The sequence below is a fragment of the Micropterus salmoides genome, unplaced genomic scaffold, assembly GCF_014851395.1.
Source record: "Micropterus salmoides isolate LMB-PRFRI ecotype aquatic unplaced genomic scaffold, ASM1485139v1 Ms_hic_scaffold_1172, whole genome shotgun sequence".
Lineage (NCBI taxonomy): Eukaryota > Metazoa > Chordata > Actinopteri > Centrarchiformes > Centrarchidae > Micropterus > Micropterus salmoides.
Genome location: NW_024040233.1, coordinates 1 through 27626, shown reverse-complemented (window position 1 = coordinate 27626; position 27626 = coordinate 1). Strand labels below are relative to the sequence as shown.

The 27626-nt window shown below is 41.7% G+C and overlaps 1 protein-coding gene across 1 annotated transcript; it reads left to right on the top strand.

Moving 5' to 3' along the window:
• Window positions 1–388: 388 nt before the first annotated feature.
• LOC119898483 (ryanodine receptor 3-like) lies at window positions 389–27429 on the top strand (the record flags this gene model as incomplete). Its single annotated transcript, XM_038712658.1, is given in 41 exon segments — window positions 389–412; window positions 415–539; window positions 736–910; window positions 1267–1475; window positions 1554–1753; window positions 1929–1995; window positions 2084–2244; window positions 3217–3382; window positions 4047–4133; window positions 4858–5084; window positions 5936–6743; window positions 7112–7312; window positions 8489–8591; window positions 9267–9398; window positions 14009–14282; window positions 14475–14589; window positions 15221–15353; window positions 15665–15768; window positions 15847–15982; window positions 16259–16445; window positions 16603–16711; window positions 16793–16913; window positions 17429–17598; window positions 18444–18664; window positions 18910–19000; window positions 19735–19875; window positions 20391–20554; window positions 20658–20736; window positions 21262–21351; window positions 21465–21611; window positions 23324–23386; window positions 23552–23627; window positions 23916–24039; window positions 24230–24345; window positions 24438–24505; window positions 24594–24715; window positions 24900–24949; window positions 25661–25721; window positions 26589–26827; window positions 27135–27207; window positions 27299–27429. Coding segments are annotated over 41 exon segments (6090 nt in total), but the record flags the coding sequence as incomplete, so codon positions are not given.
• Between the last annotated feature and the right edge of the window lie 197 nt (window positions 27430–27626).

Genomic DNA, 27626 nt, shown 5'->3' with positions numbered 1-27626 from the left:
GGCTATCCGCACTCTGATTGGCTATGGATACAACATTGAGCCCTCGGACCAGGAAGGCGGTGATTTGGGTTTTTTGGGTTTGAGTTTGTGGACTATCAAAATTCCAGACATCCAATTATATAGTACATGATAAATGTTCATGACAAAGAATGGGAAAAAATGTATTTTGACAAGTGTGACTTAATTTTCTAGTCCAGATAAAGGATTCTGCTTTCCACCCACTTTTAGTCTACAGCAAGAAAGATAGGGTGTGAAATGAAATTAGAGAAAGGGGATTTTGGTGGTTTTGTAGCAGCAATCTACAACCTCACACTCTGGCTTTCCCTTCGACCCAGTAGGACAAGTGGTTGAGCGGCTCAGCATTGACAAGGTCCGCTTCTTCGAGTAGAGAGGACATATGCGGTAAAGACCGGAAATGGTACTTTGAATTTGAGGCTGTGACGGGAGGAGACATGAAAGTGGGCTGGGCCAGACCTGGATGTAAGCCAGACGTGGAGCTTGGCACGGATGAGCTTGCTTTCGTTTTCGATGGATATAAGGTGAGCTGCCAACCAGATCAAATCTCTAAATATTCATTCACATTGTGTCGTGGATTTCATGTGGATAACCCCACAGAAAAAGATCTTCTAAAATCAGTGGGATTCAACTTTTGTGAAGAAATTACTTGAGCTGGAAATATTCTGTCGTGCATATGCTATAATCTAGTGTTTTATTTTATGCTTGTACTGTACATAGGGTCACTGTCTGAACATGGGCAGCCGCTTGTTCGGGCGGTGCTGGCATGCTGGGGATGTGGTGGGCTGTATGATCAACATGGAGGACAAGTCCATGATCTTCACCCTTAATGGAGAGATCCTCATCACCACCAAGGGATCTGAACTCTGCTTCACTGACTTTGAAACTGAGGATGGTGAGAAAGTGTGTGCATGTCAATGTGGACATGGCGTGTGTGGTGACAGAGCCAGTTATAGAGGCTTAAGGTCAGGGAGTGATCAGATGATAAGGTGATTGTAGTTGTTGGACATCTTTTAATAAAGCTTTCACATGCAGAGCAAAGAACATTAACCCAGAATGACCATGCTGGGGGTGTAAGTGAAAAATAAGTGGCTCCCCGTAACGAAATCACCCTTATTTAATGTGACACTTGTAAATTGCCTTTTTTGAAAATGCTGGATTGGTTTTCCCTCCCCTCCTGCTGTGTGTTTTCTTAGAGGCTTTTTACTCTCCCTCTGCTTTTCTCCTCCACTTCCTCTGGCTGTCCTTCAGGATTTATTCCAGTGTGTAGTCTCGGCCTGGCTCAGGTGGGTCGAATGAATCTGGGGAAAGATGCAAGCACCTTCAAGTACTACACCATGTGCGGCCTGCAGGAAGGATTTGAACCCTTTTCTGTCAACATGAACCGAGAGGTCACTATGTGGTTCAGCAAGCGTCTGCCCACTTTTGTCAACGTGCCGAAGGATCACAACCACATCGCAGTAAGAGGAGGGAGCAATTTGTTGGTGAAAAAAAATCACAAACTTGGTAACTTGCAAAGACTTTTTTCCTGTTTACAGGTAACCAGGATTGACGGCACCATCGACAGCCCCCCATGTCTTAAAGTCACCCACAAGACGTTCGGCACCCAGAACAGTAATGCTGATATGGTGTTTTGTCGCCTCAGCATGCCTGTAGAGTTCCACTCCGTCTTCAAATCCAGTCCTGTTGTAGACATGAACGGAGTGCACGAGGAAGACACACTTAAAGTCAAACACAGGTACTCATCTCCCTTAAAATCATTAGTTTACCCCATACTCCTTCAAGCAACTCCTTCCAGAGCATTATACCTAACATGTTTCTTTGCTGATCTGCTTTCATAACTGAAGTCTAACACTGCACAAACTGTACAAACTGATTTGTACGTTATGATAACCTGTTGAATGTTGTTGTAGATATCCATTGAGATCTGTGAGGCACAGTGAGGAGAGCAGAAGAGTGGACTACAGCAGCATCACTACGGTATTGTTTGTCTGTGTATTTGTTTGATAGAGTACCATTTGGTTGCAACACCTGCAATGTTGGTTAACTCTTGCACGTGTCATTACAGTACTACCACTCGGTAAGGGTCTTTGCTGGTCAGGACCCTGCCTGTGTGTGGGTTGGATGGGTTACCCCCGACTACCATTACTATAGCAACAACTTCAACCTCGGTAAAAACCGTACAGTCACCGTAACCCTGGGTGACGAGCGAGGACGAGTCCATGAGAGGTGAGAGCATTTTTATCGAAACAGTCTTATTGAGTTTGAACAATGGCTACACATGTCCTCATGGGTTCTTTTTCTGTAACACTTTACTTAAGGCCCCCCTATTTGCAATGTATAAACAATATAGAAATAAATGGTCTATAACATATTATAATATAGTTGTAAGCAGATTAAAGTTTAAAGATTAAAGAAATGGCCAAAAATGTTATCACGATAAAAACATTCCATCTCATTCGATATCGATAATTATACGATGAATGTCAAATCGTTATTTCTTTCAACTTTAAAGGCTGATTTTTGCTCCTGACTGAAAATTTAAGAAACCAGATGGTTAATTATGTGATTAAACTTTTCTTTATGGCCAGAATGGGACAAACACTTGATGCCAAACAGTGGATCACACAAATCTGAGGGAGAACATTCAAAATTATTATGATAATAATAATATGATATTATGATGAAAAAAATTAACAGACATGATTAGTAAATCTTTTTTAGTCCCTTTCCCCAACAAAATAAATATTTGAATAGAAAAATTAAGTGCTAATTTGTTCGTGATTCAAATGAAATATACCAAATAGTTATTGACAATATACTGAACATTTATTATATTGATACTGAGGAAAGGAAATATTGGGATAATTATCACTGTTTATTGCCCAGCCCTAATTAAAGTGTTGTCATGTATTTGTCAACATTTACAACTTCTCCTGTGGACACAAGTAGAGGCTGCTGTATGAACAGAAAAATGTATTACACTATTATTATAAACCACAGTTGTAATAATATAAAATATGTATTCATAGGAGAAGTTATAATTGTTAACAAATACTATAAAAGTATATTTGTTTATAACTACATGATACCATTTTATAAATCATTAATCAAATGTTTATATAGTGCTTATAAATTGCTAAATTCAAACCAAAATGTATGCCAAGACGAGATGAATGGCTGATATTTGCACTCTAACAGTGTGAAGAGGAGTAACTGCTACATGGTGTGGGGGGGCGATGTGACCAACCCGGCTCACACCTCAAGTCGCAGCAACGTGGACCTGGAGATTGGCTGTCTGATAGACCTGTCCACCGGTCTGGTGACATTCACCATCAATGGCAAAGAGATATCCACATCCTACCAGGTACTAAATATGTTGTACAGCCTAAACCAGACACAATCAGACTATTTCTGACATGAAGACAAGAAGCCCAGTTGTGTTTGATAAAGTAGAGACAGTGTATAATGATGTTCTATATAAATCTAGGATTGGACATGCAACAGAAAAAATTTAAGATGTATTTATTTTGGTGTGTTTTTTAAAAACTTTGTAAGGACTTTGCCTGTTTACCATTAATTTGGACCCTCTGACATTTATTCAGTAATGCATCCATTCACCTGTAAGCTATCTGTCTAACTGTCCATCCTGTTGACCTTGAGAGGAACTCTTCTTCTGTCTTTGCGTATTTCCCTAACAGATGAGTGACGTCTGTATTGTTGAATTTCAGACTTACACTTTGCCTGTTCAGACGTACTCTGAGAACTAAATCTTAAAGAACCTTTCAAAGGGTTTAATCTTCTTATGTTCTCCCTCACTGAAACTCTGTGAGGCTTCACCCGGTGCTGAGTCATCCTGCCAGCCGACGCTCTCGAATGATCATGCACACGCACACACTAAGTAGTGGAGTTTCATGATGTATCATTAAGCTGCTTTCCGCAAGTCATGCTGGCTTGCCGCTTGTCAGGCTTTTGATGTGTATGTCCTGTTTGGACCTGTTTTTAACTTGCTGCTCGTTTCTGTGCTCCAGGTGGAACCAAACACCAAGCTTTTCCCTGCAGTGTTCGTGCGACCCACCAGCCCTAACCTCTTCCAGTTCGAGCTGGCTAAAATAAAGGTAGAGCCCCCAAATTGTTCAAATTACAGCAACCTTGTGGCATGTATGATGTCTGCAATGCCATAACAAAATACAAGAAAGAAGCCAAAATCCTACAAACACACAGTACTGCTGGAGAAAATGCAATATTTACTGCTCACAGTATGCTCCTTTATATTTCAACCTTTCCCGCAGTACTTTATTCTACCTTACACTGTTCAGAGATGCAGTCCCCACGCACACAAAGCTACACACCCTCCAGCTAGGTCCACTGTAGTTTAGCATGCTTGTGTCTGCACCAAAGATACTGAGAGCTTCACCAACAAGATGGATACTTGTGTCAGTTGCTTGGAGGAGAAAAAAAAAGAGAAGATTGTGTGACTAAGCAAGAAAGGTAGCACTGATTTAATAAACATGACAAATAACTCTCAGACTGATTGTGAGTGTCTTCTTCTTTAGAGAAGTGACAGCACCATTTGTTCAAGAAGTTAAAAAAAACGTTCTGTTCCATACCAGGAAGCAGTGTCTCTTCTTTTGTGGTGTGTGGAGATGGTGGCACATTAGTGTATAATGCCTTTTAACTGCTTAATGTAGGCTTCACCAAAAATGTATATTTCACCGCACACCAGGATACTAAAATAGATCGTATTTTGTTGATAGATTACATTAATAACAAAAAGAAGAAAACTACTACTACTTATTTAGCATTGAATCCTTAAACACTCTGTTTGTTTGCCCTCTCCAGAATGCCATGCCTCTGTCATCAGCCATCTTTAAGAGTGAACATAAGAACCCGGTGCCCCAATGTCCACCCCGTCTAGATGTCCAGACCATCAATGCAGTGCTGTGGAGCCGCATGCCCAACACCTTCCTCAAAGTGGAAACAGCCAGGGTGAATGAGAGACACGGCTGGGTGGTCCAGTGTGTGGAGCCCCTGCAGATGTTGGCTGTACACATACCTGAGGAGAACAGGTACAATACATGGCTAAGTGGGTTTTAAGTGGGTTTTAGCTGCTTTCAAAGAAATAGCTGACATTTTGGGGAAAAATATGTGTTTTCCTGCTGAGACTTTCGAACATATATCAAACTTAAGCCAGCAGAGGATTAGCAGGAAACAACTGCCCATAAAACCATTACTTGTCTCATGTACAAATTAAACTAACAAGATATCTATTTATTATTGATCTTGATGAGAGTCAGGCAAGCTGTCTCCCTATCCTTCTAATCTTTACTCTAAGCTAAGCTAGGCTAAGCTAAGCTAATCACCTCCTTTCTCTAGCTTCATATTTAGTGTACCATTCATGAATGTGGTATCAATTTTCTTATCTAACTCTTACAAGAAAGTAAATAAGACCAGATATAAGGAATTATTCTTTTGGATATGTGCTCAAATTGCACTAAACGATTAGTCAGTCATTTGACCCACAAGAACAATTCCGACTGTCAATTAATAAATTTTCATAAAAGAGATTTCTGTGGTTGTCTAAACTTAAAGGTGCCATGTGTAGTTTTCTCGTAAACAAACAAAAGTTACTCACCAAAAACTCACTTTAAGTGTTTTAAATCCTACATTTTTTTTTTACATACATGTTATCTTGCTAGCAGTCTTCTTATTCTCTGAATTTGGTGGAGCATTGCTGCACATCTTGGCAAGTTACTGCCGCATGTAGATCAGTAGAATAGAAAAATAGAAAAACAAACTCCACAGGGAACCTGTAACAATCCTTGATTTTTTATCCTGTGTGGTAAATAACACTTGTTTGGCTTCTAAATAGACTAAATCAGAAAGTATATTTTACTTATAATCTCTCTTATTTTCAAAGGTGTGTTGACATCATGGAGCTGTCTGAGCAGGAGGACTTGAGGACGTTCCATTACCACACACTGAAGCTCTACTGTGCACTCTGTGCTCTGGGCAACACCCGTGTGGCCCATGCCCTCTGCAGCCACCTGGACCAATCACAACTCTTGTACACCATCGACAATCAGTACCTGTCAGGCATGTTACGGGAGGGCTTTTACAACGTCCTGATCAGCATCCACCTGGAGACAGCCAAAGAGGCACGGCTCATGATGAAAGATGAGTTCATCATCCCGGTCACGGCTGAGACACGTTCCATTCGCCTCTTCTCTGACGCTTCCAAAAAGCACCTCCCGCCAGGGGTGGGGCTTAGTACCTCGCTCAAACCCCGCCTCAACTTTGCCCCGCCCTGTTTCATCAGCACCAAGCGCGAGCAACATCTGTATAGTCCTCAAATCCCATTGGATGCACTGAAGGAGAAAGCAAATTCAATGTTGACAGAGGCCGTTCAGGGTGGCGGGCACCACATCCGAGATCCCGTAGGAGGATGTGTGGAGTACCAGTTCGTGCCGATCTTAAAACTCGTTAGCACCTTGCTAACCATGGGTGTGCTCGGCAGTGAGGACGTTCATCAGATCTTACTGCTCATTGACCCAAACGTTTTCAGAGAGACACGTCAGGAGGGAGCGACAGGGGCCACAGACAAAGAAGGACTCACAGGGGCGGAGGACAAGGCAGTGGAAGCTGGAGAGGAGGAGGCGGCCAAAGACACCAAACAGCCAATTAAAGGGCTGCTGGAGAAGAGGCTGCCTGAGCCCGTCAAACGACAGGTTATATTAAGCACACATGAACAGACCCGGCGTCACCTTATGTGTGTTAAATCGTCATGTAAATCACCAAAACATGTAAAATCAAAGACCATCTTCATTTGTAAGTGTCAATTCACAGCTGTGCTCTCAATCACATGCTCCATAAGTGCTCCACTGTTATGGACCCATTCAGAAGTCACTCAATCATGAAATGGTTCTGTCTCGCATCGAACAAATGATCTCTTGGGTAAAATGTCTCTTTAATAAGTGGGGTAATGTGAAGCCATAAGACTGTTTGTATGTATTCCTAATAGGCTTGGTCATAACAGCTGTGTCTAGGTGTGCAACGGTATTTGTTGTTTGTCTCCGCCTCTTGTCTGTTCCAACAGATGTGTGAGCTGCTTCACTATTTCTGCGATTGCGAGCTGAAGCACCGTATCGAGGCCATCGTGTCCTTCTCCGACAGCTTTGTCTCCAAGCTACAGCACAACCAGAAGTACCGGTACAATGAGCTGATGCTGGCCCTGAATATGTCTGCTGCTGTCACTGCAAAGAAGACCAAAGAGTTCAGATCGCCACCTCAAGAACAGGTGGGATGAGGCCGTAGTCACTGCAGTGCAGCTGGGAAGGTGGCAGAGAACTGACTGAGTGTCAGGTCACCACCTTATTGTCTTTTAGCTACTATAATTTGCACTTGTTCACTGATTCCCAGTATTCAAGCCAGTGGGTGGCTTATGTAGTGTGCCATTTCTTTATGGCGACATTTACATAACTTAATTTTTATGAAATATAATATGAAATATAATATGATATAGAAATCATATTGTTATATTTTCAAACATATACTTTCTGATTTAGTCATATATTAAAATTGGAAGAAATAAGCATTAAACATTGAAATCCTCATATTAGTAACACAAAACAAATCAATGCATTATGTCATTTTTTTTTTTTTTGCTCTTGAACACATGCAGTTTCCACTTGTCCTGGCTGATCAGACCACTGCTAGGGGTTGAGGGTGGGCAGATTGGTCTCCATGCACCAATAACATTGATAAAAGTGTAATTTGTCCCCCTCTGGCAGGTGCAACAAGGCTTACTGGAGAGTGAGGAACACACTCCCACACTCTCCTGAGAAGAGGTCTAATCATCCAAAACAAGGGGATTCACCTGTGTGGGTGTTTAGCTTGAAGCTCAAATAAATGACCACAAAGAAAGCCTGCTGGCTCACTGCTTCAAATGATGCATGGAACTAAATAATTCAGTTACATAACTCCTGTAATTTTCCACATACATGGCTAACTTCTCTCCCTACTCCCAGATGCCATTTTTAGTTTTTGTATCGTCATATTTGCTCATTTTTGGTTCCATGGCTCAAAGGGAATGAGCTGGTCCTTGCTCCAAATGTTTCCAAAAGCATTCTCTTTGTGTGCATCAAACAAAGCTTCAAGGCGAATCCATCCTGCTTGTCTGTGGTGTCATTGCTCCAGTGAGCATGCACACAAATATACAGTGTCCCTTTAGGGCCACAGCTGGAGATAGAGTTCAGTGCCTCACAGCTACTTTAATGACTTGTCATGCTGTCTTTTGGGTCTGTGAGTGCAGAGGGAGAATTAGGCATTTAAGTGGGGGGGTTTCTTTTGTGTGAATCCTGCAATGAGATCACTTCATGTTCAGATTGCTTTTGAAACTAAACAAGGGAAGAATTACTGGACTTTTTTTTTTTCAGTGCATGTAAGTGTCTACTTTTATGTTTCCATACTTTAGATCAACATGCTGCTGACCTTCAGTGTGGGCGAGGACTGTCCGTGTCCAGCAGACATCCAGGAGGAACTGTATGATTTTCACAACCAGCTGCAGCTCCACTGTGGTGAGATGCAGATCATGCAAAAAAACTTTGCGAGCTGCCTAATTGGTTACGTGTATCATGGAACATGCATAATTAAGTTAGTTAACGCGATGAAATCATCTTAAATTGCTTTGGTTGATTGTACAATGTATTACAACTATTTTACAAAGGCAGGCATGAATGGAAAATTAAAGATAGGGAGGAAAAAGCAATGGTTTTCAAATGGAACATACAGAAAACAAAACACAGCAATTGTGCCTTTTCCATCTATTGCTAAAGCTGCCATTGTGTCAACATCAGCTGAATTGTACCTTCTCTTGCTCTCAGAAATACATTTTCTTTTTCCCTTTCTGCATCTCCCTCTGTCTCTTGGCAGAGGAGTTATCCTTCAGTGCCTCTCAGATTTCTCTGACATCTTGATGTTTTGATAAATAATTGAATTGCTCAGCCCTCTGTGGTATAACCAATTTAATGGCGGTTTCCGGCATGCCGCATAGCGCCGGCCTGTCATGGCACCCTCCAATAAAACACAACTCAAAACTGCCGAGAAATAGGGGTTACTATACATCCCATGCTACGTATCATAGACATGACATGTCTGCTAACTCCAAAGGAAGCGAAGATTGGCAGATATATTGCTGTAATATGCTTTACTCTCCACGTATATAGTTATGTCCATCTGTTTGTGTTGTGCAGGAATCCCTATGGAGGAAGACGATGACGAGCAAGACACATCTATCAAAGGGCGCCTCCTAATGCTGGTGAACAAGATCAAGAGCCAGTCTCACAAAGCAGAGGAGCCCACAGAGAAGGAGCAAGCCGCACCATGTAAGGAAATCACTGTTTTTATAGTCCTACATAAAATATTAGCGTTGGGTGATAAGGGATTTTCAATTGTGGCCTTGTAACCATAGCAACATACTGCATATACAGTAGAAAGATCAGTTAAAGCAAACGGTTAAAGCTTTGGGAATAGCAAAGATTTTACTTCTAGGTCCAAATATCCAAAACTTGCTAAGATGTCCTTGAGCGAGACATTGAACTTGGCGTGTTCTGTTTCTGTATTGCTTGTACAGCATTTGTAACCTTCCCGTAAGCGCCCCCGAAGATCCCCCGAACACACACACACCCTCATACACTACATTCTTGTTTATGGTCTCTTTCACCTCTTTTTGTACAAGCTCTCTGTCTGTGTTCCCACTTAGAGAGAGAGGGAATTAAAAGCAGGAGCTCCTGTATTGCAGCTCCAGCACCCTCGGTCTTGCTTCTGTTTGTCTGCCGGTGTCATGTGGACTGAGTCACCGGGTGGCAGTCATTTCCATTTCAATTTCTTTTCAATTTCATTATGGTAATTTGGAGCTGGGTGGAGGAGAGGCTCCAGAGTGAAGAGCGTCTTCCGTCAGCCGCTCCCGGGGGAGACGAGACAGGAGGGATGAGAGAAAAAACATTGATGATAAAACCAAATCCTTTACCTGATTAAACACACAGACACTTGCGTACGTGCACTGGCACAACTGCACAATCATGAGCAACACAAACAGGAACAAAACACATTTCAATCACAGCACTCAATAAACGGGTGCCACAATAGTATAAACGCGGAACAAGTTGTATGTAATTTTCAGTACCACTCTGTGTAAGGGCCACAAATGAAGTTGCTGATTGCAAATTATTACTTAACTGGTAGAAAATACATTCAACCTTGTTCTGCTGGACTTATATGTGATCTTTCTTGAGAATTACTCTGTTCTGGCAATAAAACAAGACACATTTGTCTGCATTTAATGAATTGCCTATATAGTGGGACTAACTAGTGTGTAACAGGATAGTTTATTACTTCTGAAAACCCCTTCTGAGAACCTGGCCCTTGTCATACCACCCCTGTCTATTCTTGAAGCAATGCTGGCAACAAGAAGTGGCCAAATTGCAGATCAAGCATTTAGGCTTGAAAATGTGCTGCTGAAAGGCAATCTCTCCACTGGGATTTGGTGTGACCCTGACGTGGAGCATATAAGACCACCAGAACGATCTCTAAGGAGCAATGCTGGATGAAAATATAGCAGTGTGTATTTTTCCTTAAACGAGTTGCAGGGTTGGTGGTGGTCTCTGCAGTGTGTTGTGTTAAAGGCAGATTGATTAGAAGGCTGGTTGTGGTTGCAGCAGCAGTTCAGGAGCATCACATCTACCTCTGTAGCAGCTGGAGGCGTCAGAAAACAAGGGGAGGGGGTGGAATAATTGCAGATCTCTGCAGGCATATTCTTTTATGCTAAAAATATTTTTTCTTTAAATAATTGTGGGATTTTATACAGTATACTGCACGCTAGTAGTAAATGTTAAAGCTTGAAATGGAAGCCATATTTGTTTATCTTATTAGTGGGGATGTTTTCTTTTTTTCTTTCAGTGGCATTTGCTTTTAAATTGGAACACAGTATGCTAACATGTACATGCTAAAATGTACTAATTAGCACTGAACACAAAGTACAGGAGAGACTGATTTGCAGGTTTTTGTTCACAAACCAAAGTATTGGACAAATACAACTTTTGAGCTGATGATGGTGCTAGGTGAAAAATTAAGGGATCTCCAGTGTTATAACCAAACACTTCTTCGTGAGGGGGCAATGGGTTTGTGCACCAGATTCCATGGTTATCCATTCAGTAGTTGTTGAGACATTACACTCATAAACACAAATGTCACCGTGCTGGTATTGCTACATGGAAAGTCAATGGATCACTAAAGTAAGAAGGATTCACCCTTCCAGGGATTATGAATGTCTGTGCAAAATTTCATGCCAATGCAGTCTGCACCAAAGTGATCACCCAAGTACTGTTAGTTTAGCTTATTTGTGTTTTGCTTTGTTTGCTTAGTATAGATGTCTTCCTCTCCGATGAGAGGTGAAACACGAGTATCTTGAACCTAGTCCAGTTGCCCTTGATTTTAACCTACCTTGGATTTGCTTAGTTTATATGCATGTTTAGTCATGTCTGAGTTATTTCCTTGTAGGTACTTTACAATACTGTATGTGAAAAGTGTATGCGACAAATGGTGTATATTTTGAAAACCAAATGAAAATCTTATATAAGAAGAGGAGAAGGAATTGCCAGGAGGCAGGCGAATGGCCGGAGTGAAGATGACATGATGTATTCTGTTACTCCAGCTATAATTTCTCCTCCCATCACATCATCTTGCATAAGACCATGAAGATACAAAAGGCGCCGTTGTCAGTGCCATTATTTCATGGGAATGAAGTAAAAGGAGCGCAGAAGCGGTTTTCCTCTTCTGATGAATGGTTTATCCACCAGAAGCATTTAATGTTCAGACATGACGACTTGCCTGGAAGAAATCTGTGTGTGAGAGCACAGGGATTGTGTGTGGACTCTCACAGAATAAAAACTGCTGGCCTCCATCAGTGTAACACTACACCGTTCAGATTTGTTTGTCAGGGTGTTGAGAGGAGGAGAAAGGGCTGCAGGGGTGTATTTAAGAGCAAAATAGACAGAGAGGGAACGAACGAGTGTGTTTGATATTGTGACAGAACGAGTGTCAGGTGTTGTGAAGCATCTTGGCTGAGAGGAAGAAATGTCTCTTCTCATTTTGGAGCAAGCTGGTGCTTCTGCCCTTTCCCTGACACCCACGCATCTCTCGGCGGCAGGATCAGTTACCGCTGACTGTGACATTCTACTGGCTCCCCCACCCACCACACAAAACCTTGCATTGAAACCTGCATTGATTGACAGCTTTGTGTCAAGTAGTCTTTGGAAAACCAACAGATTCAATCAGCCATACAGATACAAGGGTCTTAAAAATACAATCACCTAATTGCAATACTTTTAAGGAAATCGATTCTGTATAAATTGCTTCTTTTATGGTTCTGAGTTGTTTAATTGATGTTTGTCCCTCCTGTGTGTATTCATAACCCAAGAACAGGCTCATAAATACATGCGCTTACCCACATGCACACTATTGATCCAGCTGTAATGAAGCTTTAAGGATACCTACATACGAGCTGTCCAGACAAATACCTCCATTGAACCACAGAAGCAGAATATTGTACTGTAACTATTAATACCTTTGCTACTTCCCTTACCTTATTTGTTACATAACAGGGCTTCATCTCCGCTCTGCTGAATGTGCCTTTTCATGAATGAGCACTATGTTTTCTTTTCCATAGAATAGAATAAAATTAACTCTGCCATTGTTGAAACACAGCTGAGTACCTCTCCTTTAGAAGATGGGGCTTGTAGATGTGGCTGATGCACACATACAGTCTTATTAGCTTGATTCAAGCCACACAAAAGACTATGAAGGAGCTGTCTTTTTGTGTTCTGTGCTCAAGGTCTTATTTGCATCATTTTGGGACTACAGCCTTTGAATTGGGCGTCTTTTTTTTATAATGCATGGCTTAAGTGAAAATGGGAGCACACAGTCAAGTGGAAGCTCTTTTAACATCAGTCTAATAGAACATTGTGTTGGGTGTGTGTGTGTATCTTTGTATGTGTCTGTGTGTTTAAGGGAGAAATGCCATAAGGAGCGTTGCTTTGTCTTAGTGTGGCCTCAGTTAATGAAAGGAAGGTTACAGTATATTTTCCTCCTAAGGCCAGTAATATGCAGTAAGGATTACAGGACAATGCAGCGAGCTTTTCACTGCCGAAGGTCTTTCTCTGCTATTTTTAAGGCAAATCTTAACTTGCTGTTGTAAATATAAAAGTCCTTTCTTGTTCTAACCAGTAACCCTCATAATTAATACCTCTGTAATTAAACCCAGATGCATGTTTTCTATTACAATCTTCAAGTTCAGTGTAATAATGTAGTTTTGAAGATGCAAATGCAACCAACATCTCACGTTGCATTCACATGCTCCTTGGATGGTCCTATTTCCTGAGTTGGAAAGTTGTTCTTCCGACTTCGGGGTGTTCATGTGCTCTTAAATCAATAGATCCTCCTAAATATTACACACTGCACCTTTAACGTATTAAACGGTATTTACAGAGTATTCTGCTGCCTCCAAGACAAATGCTGTTGCTTTAAGTATGTTTGAGTATCTTTAAGTTTGTATGTTGTCTCTGAGAAAGAGTATGATGTCTGTAATGATAGAGGGCCATTCCACTTATTTTACATGTCATGAGTTGAATTGCAAATTCTACAGTTTTTAGGCTAACCAATAGTCAGAAGAACATCTCATTGTTTTTTTTCTTATCTGTCCACCACTTTATTTTAACTTTATTTTGTCTGACCCTCAGTCTAGTCAGTCTACAGGCATATATGATTTACTTTGTTAAATGGTCATAAATATGTGTTTAAGACATATTCAGTTTCTTGATTGTTCCACTGAAAAAAAATAGGATGGTTGTTCCTAGCAAATAAAGTAATTGTCATGGAAGAACAAGTTTCCTTTTATAAAAGGAAATTATCCATCATCTTTACCCAACTTTCTCTCCAGCTAACCTGAAGGAGCTGATCTCTCAGACGATGGTCAGCTGGGCCCAGGAGTGTCACATTCTGGATCCAGAGCTGGTCCGCAAGATGTTCAGCCTACTGAGGAGGCAGTATGACAGCATTGGGGAGCTGCTCCGGGCCATGAGGAAGACTTACACCATCAGTGCTGCCTCGGTCCAGGACACCATCAACCTCCTGGCCTCCCTCGGTCAGATCAGATCTCTGCTATCTGTTCGTATGGGGAAAGAGGAGGAGAAGCTCATGATTGATGGACTTGGGTAGGTTGTGGTTGCATCAGAGGAGCTCTACTTGCGTTAAATATGTTTAAGTTATTGGCTCAATTTTACCTTTTTATACAAATCATAATTTTCTGGTATTGCTATCCTTAGTTTCATAGTAGTTAGACACACAATTTAAAACTGTGTTTTCAGTTAATGGTAAGCGTCCACTGTGTCTCTTTTCCTTTCCAGTGACATCATGAACAACAAAGTCTTCTATCAGCACCCCAACCTAATGAGAATACTGGGCATGCATGAGACTGTTATGGAGGTCATGGTCAATGTGCTTGGAGGAGACAAGTCCCAGGTTTAACAACTTCTACCTCTAAATGTATTTCTGCTCACACAGGTTATTAAAGAGGCACCCACAGGGCTCACCACACCACCTCGCCAGAAATGATGTTGCTCACTGAGAAAGTTTGTGTTTTCAGTCCACTTTTGCGTGTTATCATTTGTGTGTGCTGCATGGACGCAGGGTGAGCGTGCATTAATGAAGACGTGGTCCCAGTAGGTGGGCTCTTTCCTCAGGCTGACAGCATCACAGTCTGGGTGGGAGGGCAGAAGAGGGCAGAGTGAGGATGGCTGGTTGGCTGTGTGAAGGTGTCAGGCCTAGACGTTAATTAGGGACGAAGACATCCGGTGGACTTTATATTGTAACAAGCCTGGGGAAAGTCATTACAACAATAAACTCAGTACCCCAGAATAAACCAGCAACCTCAATTTGTCAAGATAGTCTACTATATTTCTGTTCATAAATAGATGAGACCGTTGCCCGGAGAAATATTTCAAGACCGTGAACTTGCACTTTTCAATTTGTGATGAACCCTTTGTACGAAAAGGTTTCTTGGTTGTGATTTCTCTTTCTCTAATTCTCTTGTTTTCTAATCCAACCAGTGGAGATGTTTGACCCTACTTAGTCTCTATGTGCCATTCCACAGGAAATTGCCTTCCCCAAGATGGTAGCAAGCTGCTGTCGCTTCCTGTGCTACTTCTGCCGGATCAGCCGTCAGAACCAGAAAGCCATGTTCGACCACCTCAGCTACCTGCTGGAGAACAGCAGTGTGGGCCTAGGTGGGTACGCCTCTCTGTTTCTCTGTTTGGCTGTTACTGTTACGATTCTCTTCTTGGAGACTGATGATGTATTTGTGTGCACAGTGCTACATAAGCTGGTTCCCATAAACCCTGTGGAACCTAAAATGAATAACACTGATGTTAATCAGCTGTTGGCAGATCACTTGTCAGTGGTATTTTGGAAGGACTGGAAACATCACCCCCTGATGTTTGCACTTCATTGAAACATGAACTCAGACACAGGCTAATATAAAATGCATCCAGTGCATAGAGGAAATGGTTAGATTCTATGAGTGTGCTTTGTATTGTAGCTTCACCAGCTATGAGGGGCTCCACTCCTCTAGATGTGGCTGCTTCCTCTGTGATGGACAACAATGGCCTGGCTCTGGCACTGGAAGAACCTGATCTGGACAAGGTAAGACTGGAAAGACAATGTTGATGATGGATGAAGTGTTGATCTATATTTGATGTTATGTATGTGCTGTACCCGTAGGTGGTCACCTACCTAGCAGGCTGTGGTCTCCAGAGTTGTCCAATGCTTCTGGCTAAAGGCTATCCAGACATCGGCTGGAACCCAATTGAGGGGGAGCGTTACCTTTCCTTCTTGCGGTTTGCTGTCTTCGTCAACGGTACAACTGCAGTTACCATCCACCAGCCTCTCTTTATTTCTGTCACTCACTTTCTCATTCTGTTTCTTATTTTACTGTATCTCTATCTAAACATATAGAATAAGGCTAGCAATTGTCCAGCTGCTTGAGGCTGGAGATGTTTCCTGAGTCTTAGGGATAGTGTTGTGTATATGTTAGAGCTACAGACATGTGCATGGACATGTGCTGTATTTTCTTGCTGACATTAATTATGTATTTTCTTGTCTGTACTCATATCATATTATATTTGTGTTCCAGGCGAGAGTGTGGAGGAGAACTCCAGCGTTGTGGTCAAGCTGCTGATCCGTCGTCCAGAGTGTTTCGGACCTGCCCTGAGGGGAGAGGGAGGGAACGGCCTGCTTGCGGCCATGAAGGAAGCCATCAAGATCTCTGAGACGCCGGCTTTGGACCTGCCGGGCTCAGTGCATGGAGTGAGCTCTGACGTGTAAGCCATAAAGATCAAGCAAAGCTTATCAAATCAATGCTGAGGACTTACCTTAAGATTAGCTGCTTATCCCGCTTGCTTTGCTCTGATGCCCTTTAAAAATGTTCGTCCTCTTTTATGTTCTCCCTTAACACCACTTCACTTTTTCCGCTGTCAGGTCTGCTGATGGTGATGATGAGGAGGAGGTGGTACACATGGGCAACGCCATCATGTCCTTCTACTCTGCGCTCATTGACCTGTTGGGACGTTGTGCTCCAGAGATGCATGTAGGTCTAATAGTAACCGAATTTATTTGTTTGTTGTTTTTTCAGATTTTCCATTTTTCACTCCCGTTTTCACTTCTTTAGCTTATCAACAAAGGCAAAGGTGAAGCTCTGCGTATTCGCGCAATCCTGCGCTCTCTGGTGCCTACTGAAGACCTTGTGGGAATTATCAGCATACCGCTCAAAATGCCCATCACCAACAAAGGTATTGGTTCCATCAGAGCACACATCCTATTCATTTGCATGCTACTACAGGATGTCTAGCTCACGTGAAAGTATTATGGTTACAAAAGTCTGCACATTCAGTGTAAGGCAGAAGGTTATTGATTTAATTTCACTGCTCATGCCTTTTTAATCAGCGCACCACTTTACTGCACACTACAATAGCTCTGAGTAAGCCAAATCATTTCTATAGTGAGCTGTCTTGCTCTACTGATTGATCGGCATAAGCATGGCAAGACTCACCTCTTAAATTTGCTGCCTAGACCACTGCCACACAGGCTGTGTCAGCAGGCCAAGAGTGAAGACAGCAAGCCGTGGCGGCTCCAGCACCAAGAATACAGCAGAAAATACTGCTGCATCCTGCCTAATGAATATACATGACGCCTCTAATCAGAAACGACTTGCCATTATGTACTGTAGGCTGTTCTGGGTATTTCTCTGCTTTACACCTGTGTGGTTTACTGTTTTTGCGTTGTGCGTTGTCCAAATCACTCTCAGATGGGTCGGTGACAGAGCCGGACATGTCGGCCTGCTTCTGTCCAGATCACAAGGCCCCTATGGTGCTGTTTTTGGACCGGGTGTATGGTATTGAGGACCAGAGTTTTCTGCTTCACCTGCTCGAAGTGGGCTTCCTTCCTGACCTGAGGGCTGCTACCTCTCTCGATACGGTAGGTAAAGCTGACAACAACAACACGGAAGAGAAATAATGAATGGCCAGCCTCTGTAATCAAGGAGGTTCGTGATCAATAATATTGGGTAACCTTTTATACTAATGAGGAACTCCTCATTAAGCCCTCAGTTCATGTTTCTCTTAGGTTGATTAATGTAACTGTTCTTTAGACTTGTATATCAACAAAAAGTTTATAGAGTTTTAGGTAGATGAAGAAAACCGTTGCTTGCTCGACTCTAAACTCTCACATGCATAGGGTGCAGACTTTTGGCTAAAATGAATCTATTATACATAACACATTAAAAAGTGTATTTAAAGGACAGCACCACACAAGGGAGTCAACTATTTTGTGTGCTGGAGTCCCCCTTTATGCTTAAGATGCGTACAATGCAGAAGTTATTTTGAGATAACCTCTGGTAATTCTATAGACGGCAAGGAGAGCCCTTTGGTAAAGACTTCAATATCTATGAATTTTCTGGAGATGTTTAGAGCAAGACTATGTAACTTTTGTTAAACAGTGGTCACTATAACCACAAGTAACAATTAAGGGATAATCTTAAATGCTACATCACTTTAAGAGTAGCCCATGTAGAAAAGAAAACAGTGGGCTGAATCAGTAATGTAAGTTTTACAGCAATATCTATGTTAAGTTTGCTAACATTAGCCACTATAAGCTAGTTATACCAGACCAAATAACAGTCTACAGCAGCAACACTGCTAGCAACAGAAAACTTTTCAGAGGGAGAATGTGTTATTTGCTCTTTCTAATGTTACATTATTTCACTGTGAAGTAATGTCACCACTGTCACATGTTGTATGACCTCTGACCTTTTCTTTTCATAGGAGGGTCTATGTACCACAGAGACAGCCCTGGCTATGAACCGCTACATCGGCTCCGCTTTGCTTCCCCTCCTCACCCGCTGCGCCCCTCTCTTTGCTGGCACCGAGCACTACGCCACCCTCATCGACTCCACTCTGCACACCATCTACCGCCTCTCCAAGGGCCGTTCGCTCACCAAGGCCCAGAGAGATGCTATAGAGGAGTGCCTGCTGGCTGTCTGCAAGTGAGGAGAATACCAAACTCTCTATTAGAAGTAGAGTTAAACGTTTTCTCAAGGTTGTACGCTTTTATTTTTTGACTAGCAATACCAACGGTAGATTTTATCTGCTTTCCGACAAAACTCCATTATAGCTCGAGGCCTGGTTTCCCTAAATATCCTGTGACAAAAGTGGTCAAGTCTGAAGATGTTATAGTTAAAGGCAGGCCAGGACACAGGCAATCTTATCTCTCTCTCACCTTATTCTGCAGGCACCTTCGCCCCTCCATGCTGCAGCAGCTCTTGCACCGCCTCGTCTTTGATGTGCCCTTGCTGACTGATTACTGCAAGATGCCTCTCAGGGTGGGCAACAATTTCTCAAATTTTCTCATTTTGCCTGTTGTTCTGCTTGCATGCCTCAGTTTTAGTTGTTTCCTTTCTGCCGCATTATCTTTCTGCCAATTCTTTTTTTGTTTCTTTTTACTTTTCTTCATAATCTAACCTTTGTTTTTGTCTGTCTGGTCACTGCTTGTTAATGCTCTGTCAGGAGTTACCAGCAGGTCTATTGCAGGTGTACATTTAATGTGCTAATGTTTACCTCTCTCTCTCAATCACGCACACACACAGACACACACACACACACACACACACACAGACACACACACACACACACTCAAAAGGTGCACATTTTTAACACACCCATGGTGTTAATCATCTGGCGTGTAAGAAGTGGGCAGCTACAGGAGGGAAAACAAGGGGATGAAGTATTGGACTGTGTGACTATAGGCTTGTTGGCTCCACTGCATCTGTCTGGCCACACAGAGAAATACTGGTACTAATAGACTGTGACTAGCCTGTGAAATGGTGGACACACTTGTTCTATACTTTCATGTACACATTCGGATTTCATTTGTGCTGAGTGTGGGAGAACGGATTTCCTCTGAGGGGCTATTTGCTATGCATGGCCCAGTGCCAGTGTGTTGTGAGTATGTGTACAGGCTGCATGCTTGTTGCCTGCCAGTTAGCTGTCCTGTTTACCAAATTCTGTGTATTTACCCTCTGCTTGTCTTGACATTTGCTCTGTCTGTGTCCTCCAGCTGCTAACCAACCACTATGAGCAGAACTGGAAGTATTACTGCCTCCCTTCGGGCTGGGGTAGCTACGGCACAGCATCGGAGGATGAACTACTGCTCACCAAGAAAATCTTCTGGGGAGTATTTGATTCTCTGTCCCAGAGGGTGAGGGGCCACTCATGTGTTGCACAAAGTTACTTATTGGGGTCCTTTGCAATTTTGAGCATCTATCTATCTAAATTTGACATCTAATAACTAAGGGATAAGCAGTTAAATAAAAGACACCTTATTCATCACAGTCTTGATTAACCTGTATGCGAGGGACTTATTGGCAAAAATATGTTGAGGACTATTGGTGATGCAGATGGCTGGACTCAGCACATCTCTCTAAATGCGCACTCTTGAACGGAGGCCTTGTAAAGGGCCGGCCTGAAAACATCAATATCTGGACAGCTGTTATTGATCCAAAGCTTCTAGCACGCTGGTTCCTCAGCTTTTTGAATAATTCTTCATTAAACATCTCTTCTGCTGGCCCCCTGCACTGATACACTTTGCCTGTCCCACGTACATGAACAACCAAACACATTACTTGTATTTGTTAAATAAGAATACCATTTGCACGACTGTACTTAAACAGAATTTTAAGAGCTAAGTTTTGCTTACTTTCTCTCACTGTGCAGAAATATGACCCAGAACTATTCAAGATGGCCATGCCTTGCCTCAGTGCCATAGCTGGAGCTTTGCCACCGGACTACGTGGACGCCTCCATTAGTACCACTGTCGAAAAGCCAGTTTCTGTAGATGCTCAGGGCAACTTTGACCCCAGACCGGTCAATACTGCTAAGTAAGCCATGTCGGAGCCAGTTATCAATAATATGCACAGTACATGACTGTACATGACTTCAGTAACACACATTTGCATAAACGTCACACTCTCTTTTTTTCAGCATTTCTCTTCCAGAGAAGCTTGAGCACTTTGCCAACAAATACGCAGAGCATTCCCATGAGAAATGGTCAGCGGAGAAGGTAAGGCCAAAGATAAGAGCTTTCACCTGGGAAAATGAGTATTAAATTGCATAGTATTCGACTTGGAACAAGTTACGAGTGTTGTAAGAAAAGGACACTTAAAATGTCTGTCCTTGAGGAAATACTACACGCAAAATCAGCAGGAAAGCATTTCAGTCATTTCAAAATGAAAAAGAAAAATCAATATTCAAATCAATATTTTGGGATCGTTCTTTTTTCCAATATCGCAGCATTGTTTCCTTTGGTGATGCCTACTTTTTGTTATTACTGAAATGGATACTCTGGGCATGCTGACAATAATTGTGCTAGTCTCTGTGTAGAAAGCCCTTACTCTCTGCCAACTGCTTAGCCTGCATTGTTGCATCTGTCAGAAATTTTAACAAGAGCTGAGAACAGCAAGAACTGAATGCACCATGACTCCTTAATTTGTTATGCGTGCTTAATCTCTTACCCAGTCTTCCAAATAATAAATCATGTCCTTAGATTGCTTTCACCCTTGTACATCCCTCTGTGCTTGCGCCTCAGGTGCTGCTGGGTTGGAAATATGGAGACTGTGTGGATGAGAAGGCCAAGACTCACCCTCAGCTGAGGACCTACAAAGCCCTGACAGAGAAGGTACAGAATGGTGAATGTGAGATCTGTGAAGAAGATTAACATTAAAGAGATAACCTAAAGATTGCGGCCTCTGGTCTTATTCCTTGTCCCCCATTTCTGTCATTGTGCTTCAGGAGAAAGAGATTTACAGATGGCCAATTAGAGAGTCCCTGAAGAGTATGCTGGCAATGGGCTGGAGCATTGACAGGACCAAGGATGGAGAAAGCATGTCTCAACAGAGAGAGAGTGAGAAAATGCGAAAGATCTCTCAGGCTTCTCAGGTACAGTGCAAAGAATATGACAAAGACAAACACTAACATCTAATTTGCTTGTCCTCCAAACACTTTCGAAACTTCTCATTACCACACCATATAAGGTATGTTAAGAGTAGAAGGGTCATACAATTATATCTTTCTCCAGAAAATGTTCTTTCTCTGGTATGGTAAGTATACTCATACTCCAATATTTTTAATGCATGAAAATAAAATGTTAATTCTTTTTGAGACAACATTTTTTGTTTTTGTTTGTCTATTTTGCCAATCTCTATTACTTTTAGTTAACTATTCAAACCTTTCTGCTTTCCTGTCTTTGCAGTGGAGAAAATCATCCTCACATTTAGAAACAAACACAGACAATAGACAGTAGACAGTAAACAGTATACTGTAGATAAAACATAATAAAAGTACTCACGGTTCCATTCTGAGTGATGACGGCTGGAATAAAGCTGTTTATTATATAGCGTAAAACTTAAATTAATAGCCGAGTCCCAAATAGCCTTCTACCCCATTTACTGGCCTGGTGTGGGAACACATTTTGACAAATAAACGCAGGTCTCCATTAAACAGATGTATAAAACCTCTTAAACCCTGCTGGGGTCACCTCCTTAGGCTGCTTCTAAGCTGCTTAGATCGTTAACACAAATATTAATGTTTAAACGTATGATCAGTATGTCAGTAGGACTATGGGCATGCTACACATCGTTAGATCAGTTAGCTTCTCCACAATTCAATCAATTCAGTTCAATTAATGGAAACAACAATGCCCCAAAGTCTAATTCTTATTGATTTACCAGAGTAACTGGCATGGTACAAGAGATGAAAAGAAAAAGAAAAGTGCAGACTGAAGTTACCTTAAGTCTGCTCCTTAAGTCTGAATGTGTCCATTCCCTTGATTATTTAAATTCCTTAACTCTGTTAGGGTCCACCGATCAAAAGAATCCAAACAGCTTTTCATAAAAATTTGTTTCCAACAAAAAGTTATGAATCCTGTCATGTGAAGTCCATTGCTCTCTGTCCGCTAACTTCTGCCACACTTTTCTCATCCTGCAGCGTGTTGTTTTCAATATGTTGCTGCCTTCAAAATAAAATCGCATAAGCCGTCTGTCGGAGCTAGATCAAATGAATGACGTGCATTTGATATTATTGGATAATTTTTGTACAAGTAATATTCTGTTTGAAATAAATAAACTGTTTCATAGTAGCCTATTTCACTTTTGTGCAAGAGGAATTAAAGGCCTGTCCCATATGGACCCCTGTCCCAAATATAGGCAGGATCAATTCAGTGATTTTAGCCTAGGCTATTAATCAGAGGTTTATGGTATATACATAGAGAGAGAGAGAGAGAGAGAGAGAGAGAGAGAGTAAAGATTTGGCTGTTTAACACAATCATCTGGATATGCTTTTTAATTTAACAACTTTTTGTAGTTCAGTTTGGAAATCACTGGTTTATAGTGATAGCTGCTATCAGTTTACATGAAATTGTCTTACTTTGAGGACAGTTACTGTGTGCAGATGTACACATTCAGATCAGACAGTTATTTACTGTGGACACAATGCTGATTTTGCTGCTAATCTCCCTGCATAAAGGAGTGAAAGGTTGTAGACAGAATAATCCTTCAACAAATGCTGTTAAAGCAGAAATTGTATGTCATCAAAGTGTTGAACAAATAACACACTATGTCTCACTGGAAATCTTCATCTTCTTGAATATTTAGGCAAACGGCTTCAATCCGAGCCCGACTGACACAAGCAACGTGGTTCTATCCAGAGAATTGCAGGTGAGTGACCTCACATTTGTTCTGCCATCCTTTTTTTTTTCTTCATTAAATCAAACGATCTCTCAGTCTGAATACGGGATGAAAAGCAATAGTTCCTGAATGTGAATGAGTAACGTGGGCGGGAGATGCTGCTTACTGAGATGTACTGTTTGTCTTTGGTTCAAGGGGATGGTGGAGTTGGTGGCTGAAAATTACCATAACATCTGGGCCAAGAAGAAAAAGAGTGACCTTGGAAGCAGAGGTGATTTGCTAATGAATTCACTCGTAGACACATATTACATAGAGATACCTGCAAAACAGAGAAGAAAAGACAGTATGTGTGCATGCGTGGATGTGAAGTGTTGCTCGATGTTGCGGTGTTTATATGTGCCTGTAAGCATATGCATGTGTCTGCCTCGCCGGTCTTGATTAAATAGGTTCATCTGAGTTGTGCATCCACTTCACGTCACCATCTGCCTTCACACAGCAACACAGTAGAGAGCCATGACTTATCGAGTCTTACTTAACACTGGGCTGTATGTGGTTTAAGGAGGGGGAACACACCCTCTGTTGGTGCCTTATGAGACGCTGACAGCCAAGGAGAAGGCCCGTGATCGAGAGAAGGCCCAGGACCTGTTCCGCTTCCTGCAGATCAATGGCTACAGCATCACAAGGTCAATTATTGGATGTTGGTCATTAAATTATCATGTTCATGTCTTGAAGAAACTTTACGCTACATAATAGCTTTTCCATTTTAACCATTTCACTATCTGTGGTCAACAGAGCCCTTTATGAAATGCAATTACAAGAAAATCTTGTGGTATTAAAGTGTTGATATGTAGCTAATATCTTATTGTGTTGCAGAGGTTTGAAGGACTTAGAGCATGATTCCTCTTCCATGGAGAAGAGGTTTGCTTACAAGTTCCTAAAGAAGCTGCTCAAGTATGTCGACTCAGCTCAGGAGTTCATCGCTCACCTGGGTATGGTAACATTACATAGGTCATGACTACAAGAGACTTAAAGTAGTCATGTTACTTAATATTAAATATATATTTGTATGCTCCCAATACAGAGGCCATGGCTGCCAGCGGCAAAACAGACAGGTCCCCTCATGAACAGGAAATCAAGTTTTTTGCCAAAGTAAGGATGTTATGTGCACATACAGATCTTTAAAACTGAATTTCCATCAGCCTAATCTGATCCTGTCATTGACGATGTCCTCCTTCAGGTTCTCCTTCCTCTCATCGACCAGTACTTCAAGAACCACTCTCTCTACTTCCTGTCCTCCCCTAACAAGAACCTGAGCAGCAGCGGTTACGCCTCCAACAAGGAGAAGGAGATGGTCACTAGGTGCAAAATGAAAACAATCCTTTACCTGCATCAATATAGCATGACAATAACTCTTTATCATTCTTTACTTAAAAGCCTAAACTCTTAAATAATCTTAATTATCTATCTAATCTCTAATCTTTCCTAGAATGTACTCATGGTAATTGTCTGATTTCCTTCCTTTGTCTATCCATCACACCTCCAGCCTGTTTTGTAAACTGGCAGCTCTTGTCAGACATAGGATTTCTCTCTTTGGTAAGCTGATTACTACTGACTGGTCAGCAGTGTGTGTGTGTGTGTTGTAAAAGTGAGTGCTTGTCATTTTCTCATGTCTTTTGGTTCTCATGAACTGAAGTGTCTCGTCTTAAGGACTTTTAACATTGGCCTAAAGAAAAGCAAACCTAGAATCTTTTGGTTAACATATAAGATACCAAATTCTGGAGCATTTATCTGTAAAACTGCCCTTTTAATTAATTATACATTAAACAAAATATATAACGTGTTCATTAGTGAGCTGTAGAGGTGCTGGTAGACTGATTTTGTTACCTTTGTTCAGAGCCAGGCTGGCTACTAACCCCCGTTTCCAGTCTTTATGCTAGGCTAAGCTAAGCTATTGGGCTGCTATCTTAAGCTTCATATTTACTGTACAGACATTAAAACAACAGAAAATTGAATCCCCGCCACTGAAATGATGATTGATTATTTAGATTTTGAGGCTTTGATATTTATATCAGTTCATTAGGTTACTTTAACCATCGTGCCTTTAACCACAGTGGATATCCCAAATCCAACTAAGGGGGTGAACTAGATATTGATCCACTAACCTTATCTAACTGAACCCTGTAACCTGCCCATTTGATTGGAGGCTGTTGGGTGTGGTACGTACACAGACATCTTTGCTGCCATGAGAAACTCCGTTCATGTTCATGTCACATTTATCGCTTTAGTTTTTGTGTTGTCTTGTAGGGAGTGACTCCACTACCATTGTCAGCTGTCTTCACATTCTGGCTCACACGCTGGACACCAGGTGAGTACATATTTGGCAACACTCAAGTCTTACAAGTAACTTGGCACCTTTGAGTTTTTCTTAAAAGGAAAAAAAAGGACAATTTTGACCAAAGCCCTCAGCTTGATGATGACAATTCCATTTTCCCAGTGTAAAGCAATGACATTGAACCTAACCTCTGTAGGACCCTGATGAGGAGCATATTTGTCATGAACATTTCCTTTTAAACAGTTATTACGCCAGTTTCTTATGGGAGCCATTAACAACAACATCCTCTGGCATTTAAATAAGCAAATAAATTTAATACACAACATGTTGCCCGAGGCTTATAGTGTTCTTAAAAGACAATGTACTGTTTGTTAATACAGCTCACACGTAATGAGGCTGAATCGGCAATACATTATTGTGTTTTGTTTATGCTAAAGAGCTCCCATAGACTCTGTCTTTCATTTATCCTTCCTACTGGGACCATATCAAGGCTTAACAATGGGTAATTTATTTAGAAATGTTATGAACTGTGAAATGCTGAAAATAGGCAGGCTAATCATATTTATACGTTGTGCTATTTTCAGAGTGTCATACGATATGTCTAAGCTCCAACACTGGCAAACTCACCCTAGATTAAATATCTACCATATTCATTAAATAAATCATTGATGTTTCAGTGTGAGTGCGGTCAGGTTGATACTTAAGTCTCATATTTCACGACCAAAACCTTCACAGACTGTAAGAGTGGAGTAATTGCATATGTGAGTGTGTCCTACCATGGGTAAACAGGGTTGTCCTTTTCAAACCAAGGGGTATCCAGTGGTTTATCATAGCACCTGCCTTTGCTTATCTCCTCATTCAGTCGTTTATCTGACAATTATCCCTCTTTCACTCCAACAGGACGGTGATGAAGTCGGGCTCAGAGCTGGTGAGGGTGGGGCTGAGGACGTTCTTTGAGAATGCCGCAGAGGACCTGGAGAAGACGTTCGAGAATCTGAAGCTGGGGAAGTTCACTCACTCTCGCTCACAGATGAAAGGGGTGTCGCAGAATATCAACTACACCACTGTAGCTCTGCTCCCCATTTTAACCGCTCTGTTTGAACACATCACTCAGCACCACTTTGGAGTCGACCTGCTTTGTAAGTCCTGACAGCGAAGGAATGATCAAACACATTGTGCGAGAGGCTGCTAAAAAAAACTAGAGTCAATGTTAAGTCTACTGGCATACAGTGATTACATCCTTCTTGATTCCTGACCTCTGGGAACATATCTGTCGCTTAGACGTGCAGTGACATTCCTCCTGTATCATGATGGTTATTGTCAGACATCCACATTTCCAGACTTAAATATCTCAACTCCTGTTAGATGGCTAGATCTCATTTCCCATCCCAATTTTGGCAGCCATGATCTCCAGAGTCTTGTTCTAATTTTCTTTATTTTTTCCAGTGGATGATGTCCAAGTGTCCTGCTATCGAATCCTGACGAGTCTCTACGCGCTGGGTACTGGAAAAAAATCTATGTAGAAAGGTATCTAAGCATTAACATGATTAAAGCTCACTGAGATTCAATGCAGCATGCTCACCAACTCTCATATTCTCTGTGTCCCTCAGACAGCTACCAGCTCTCGGCCACTGTCTCGCCACCCTGGCCGGAGCCATGCCTGTGGCCTTCCTGGAGCCGCTACTCAATACGTACAACCCCTGCTCTGTCTTTAATACCAAGAGTGCCAGAGAACGAGCCAGTGAGTCATAAGTAATTATTCTAAAATAAAAGAGCTCATTACCAGGACCAAGGTGGCAAATCAAACAGCTGTTATTATGGATAATGAACTTGTATGTCTATTACTCATTTGACATGTTCTACAAAAAGCTGATACATATATTTTCAGATATTTAATCATATGTTCAAGTATACATTCTGTAAACTTTTATCTGTACT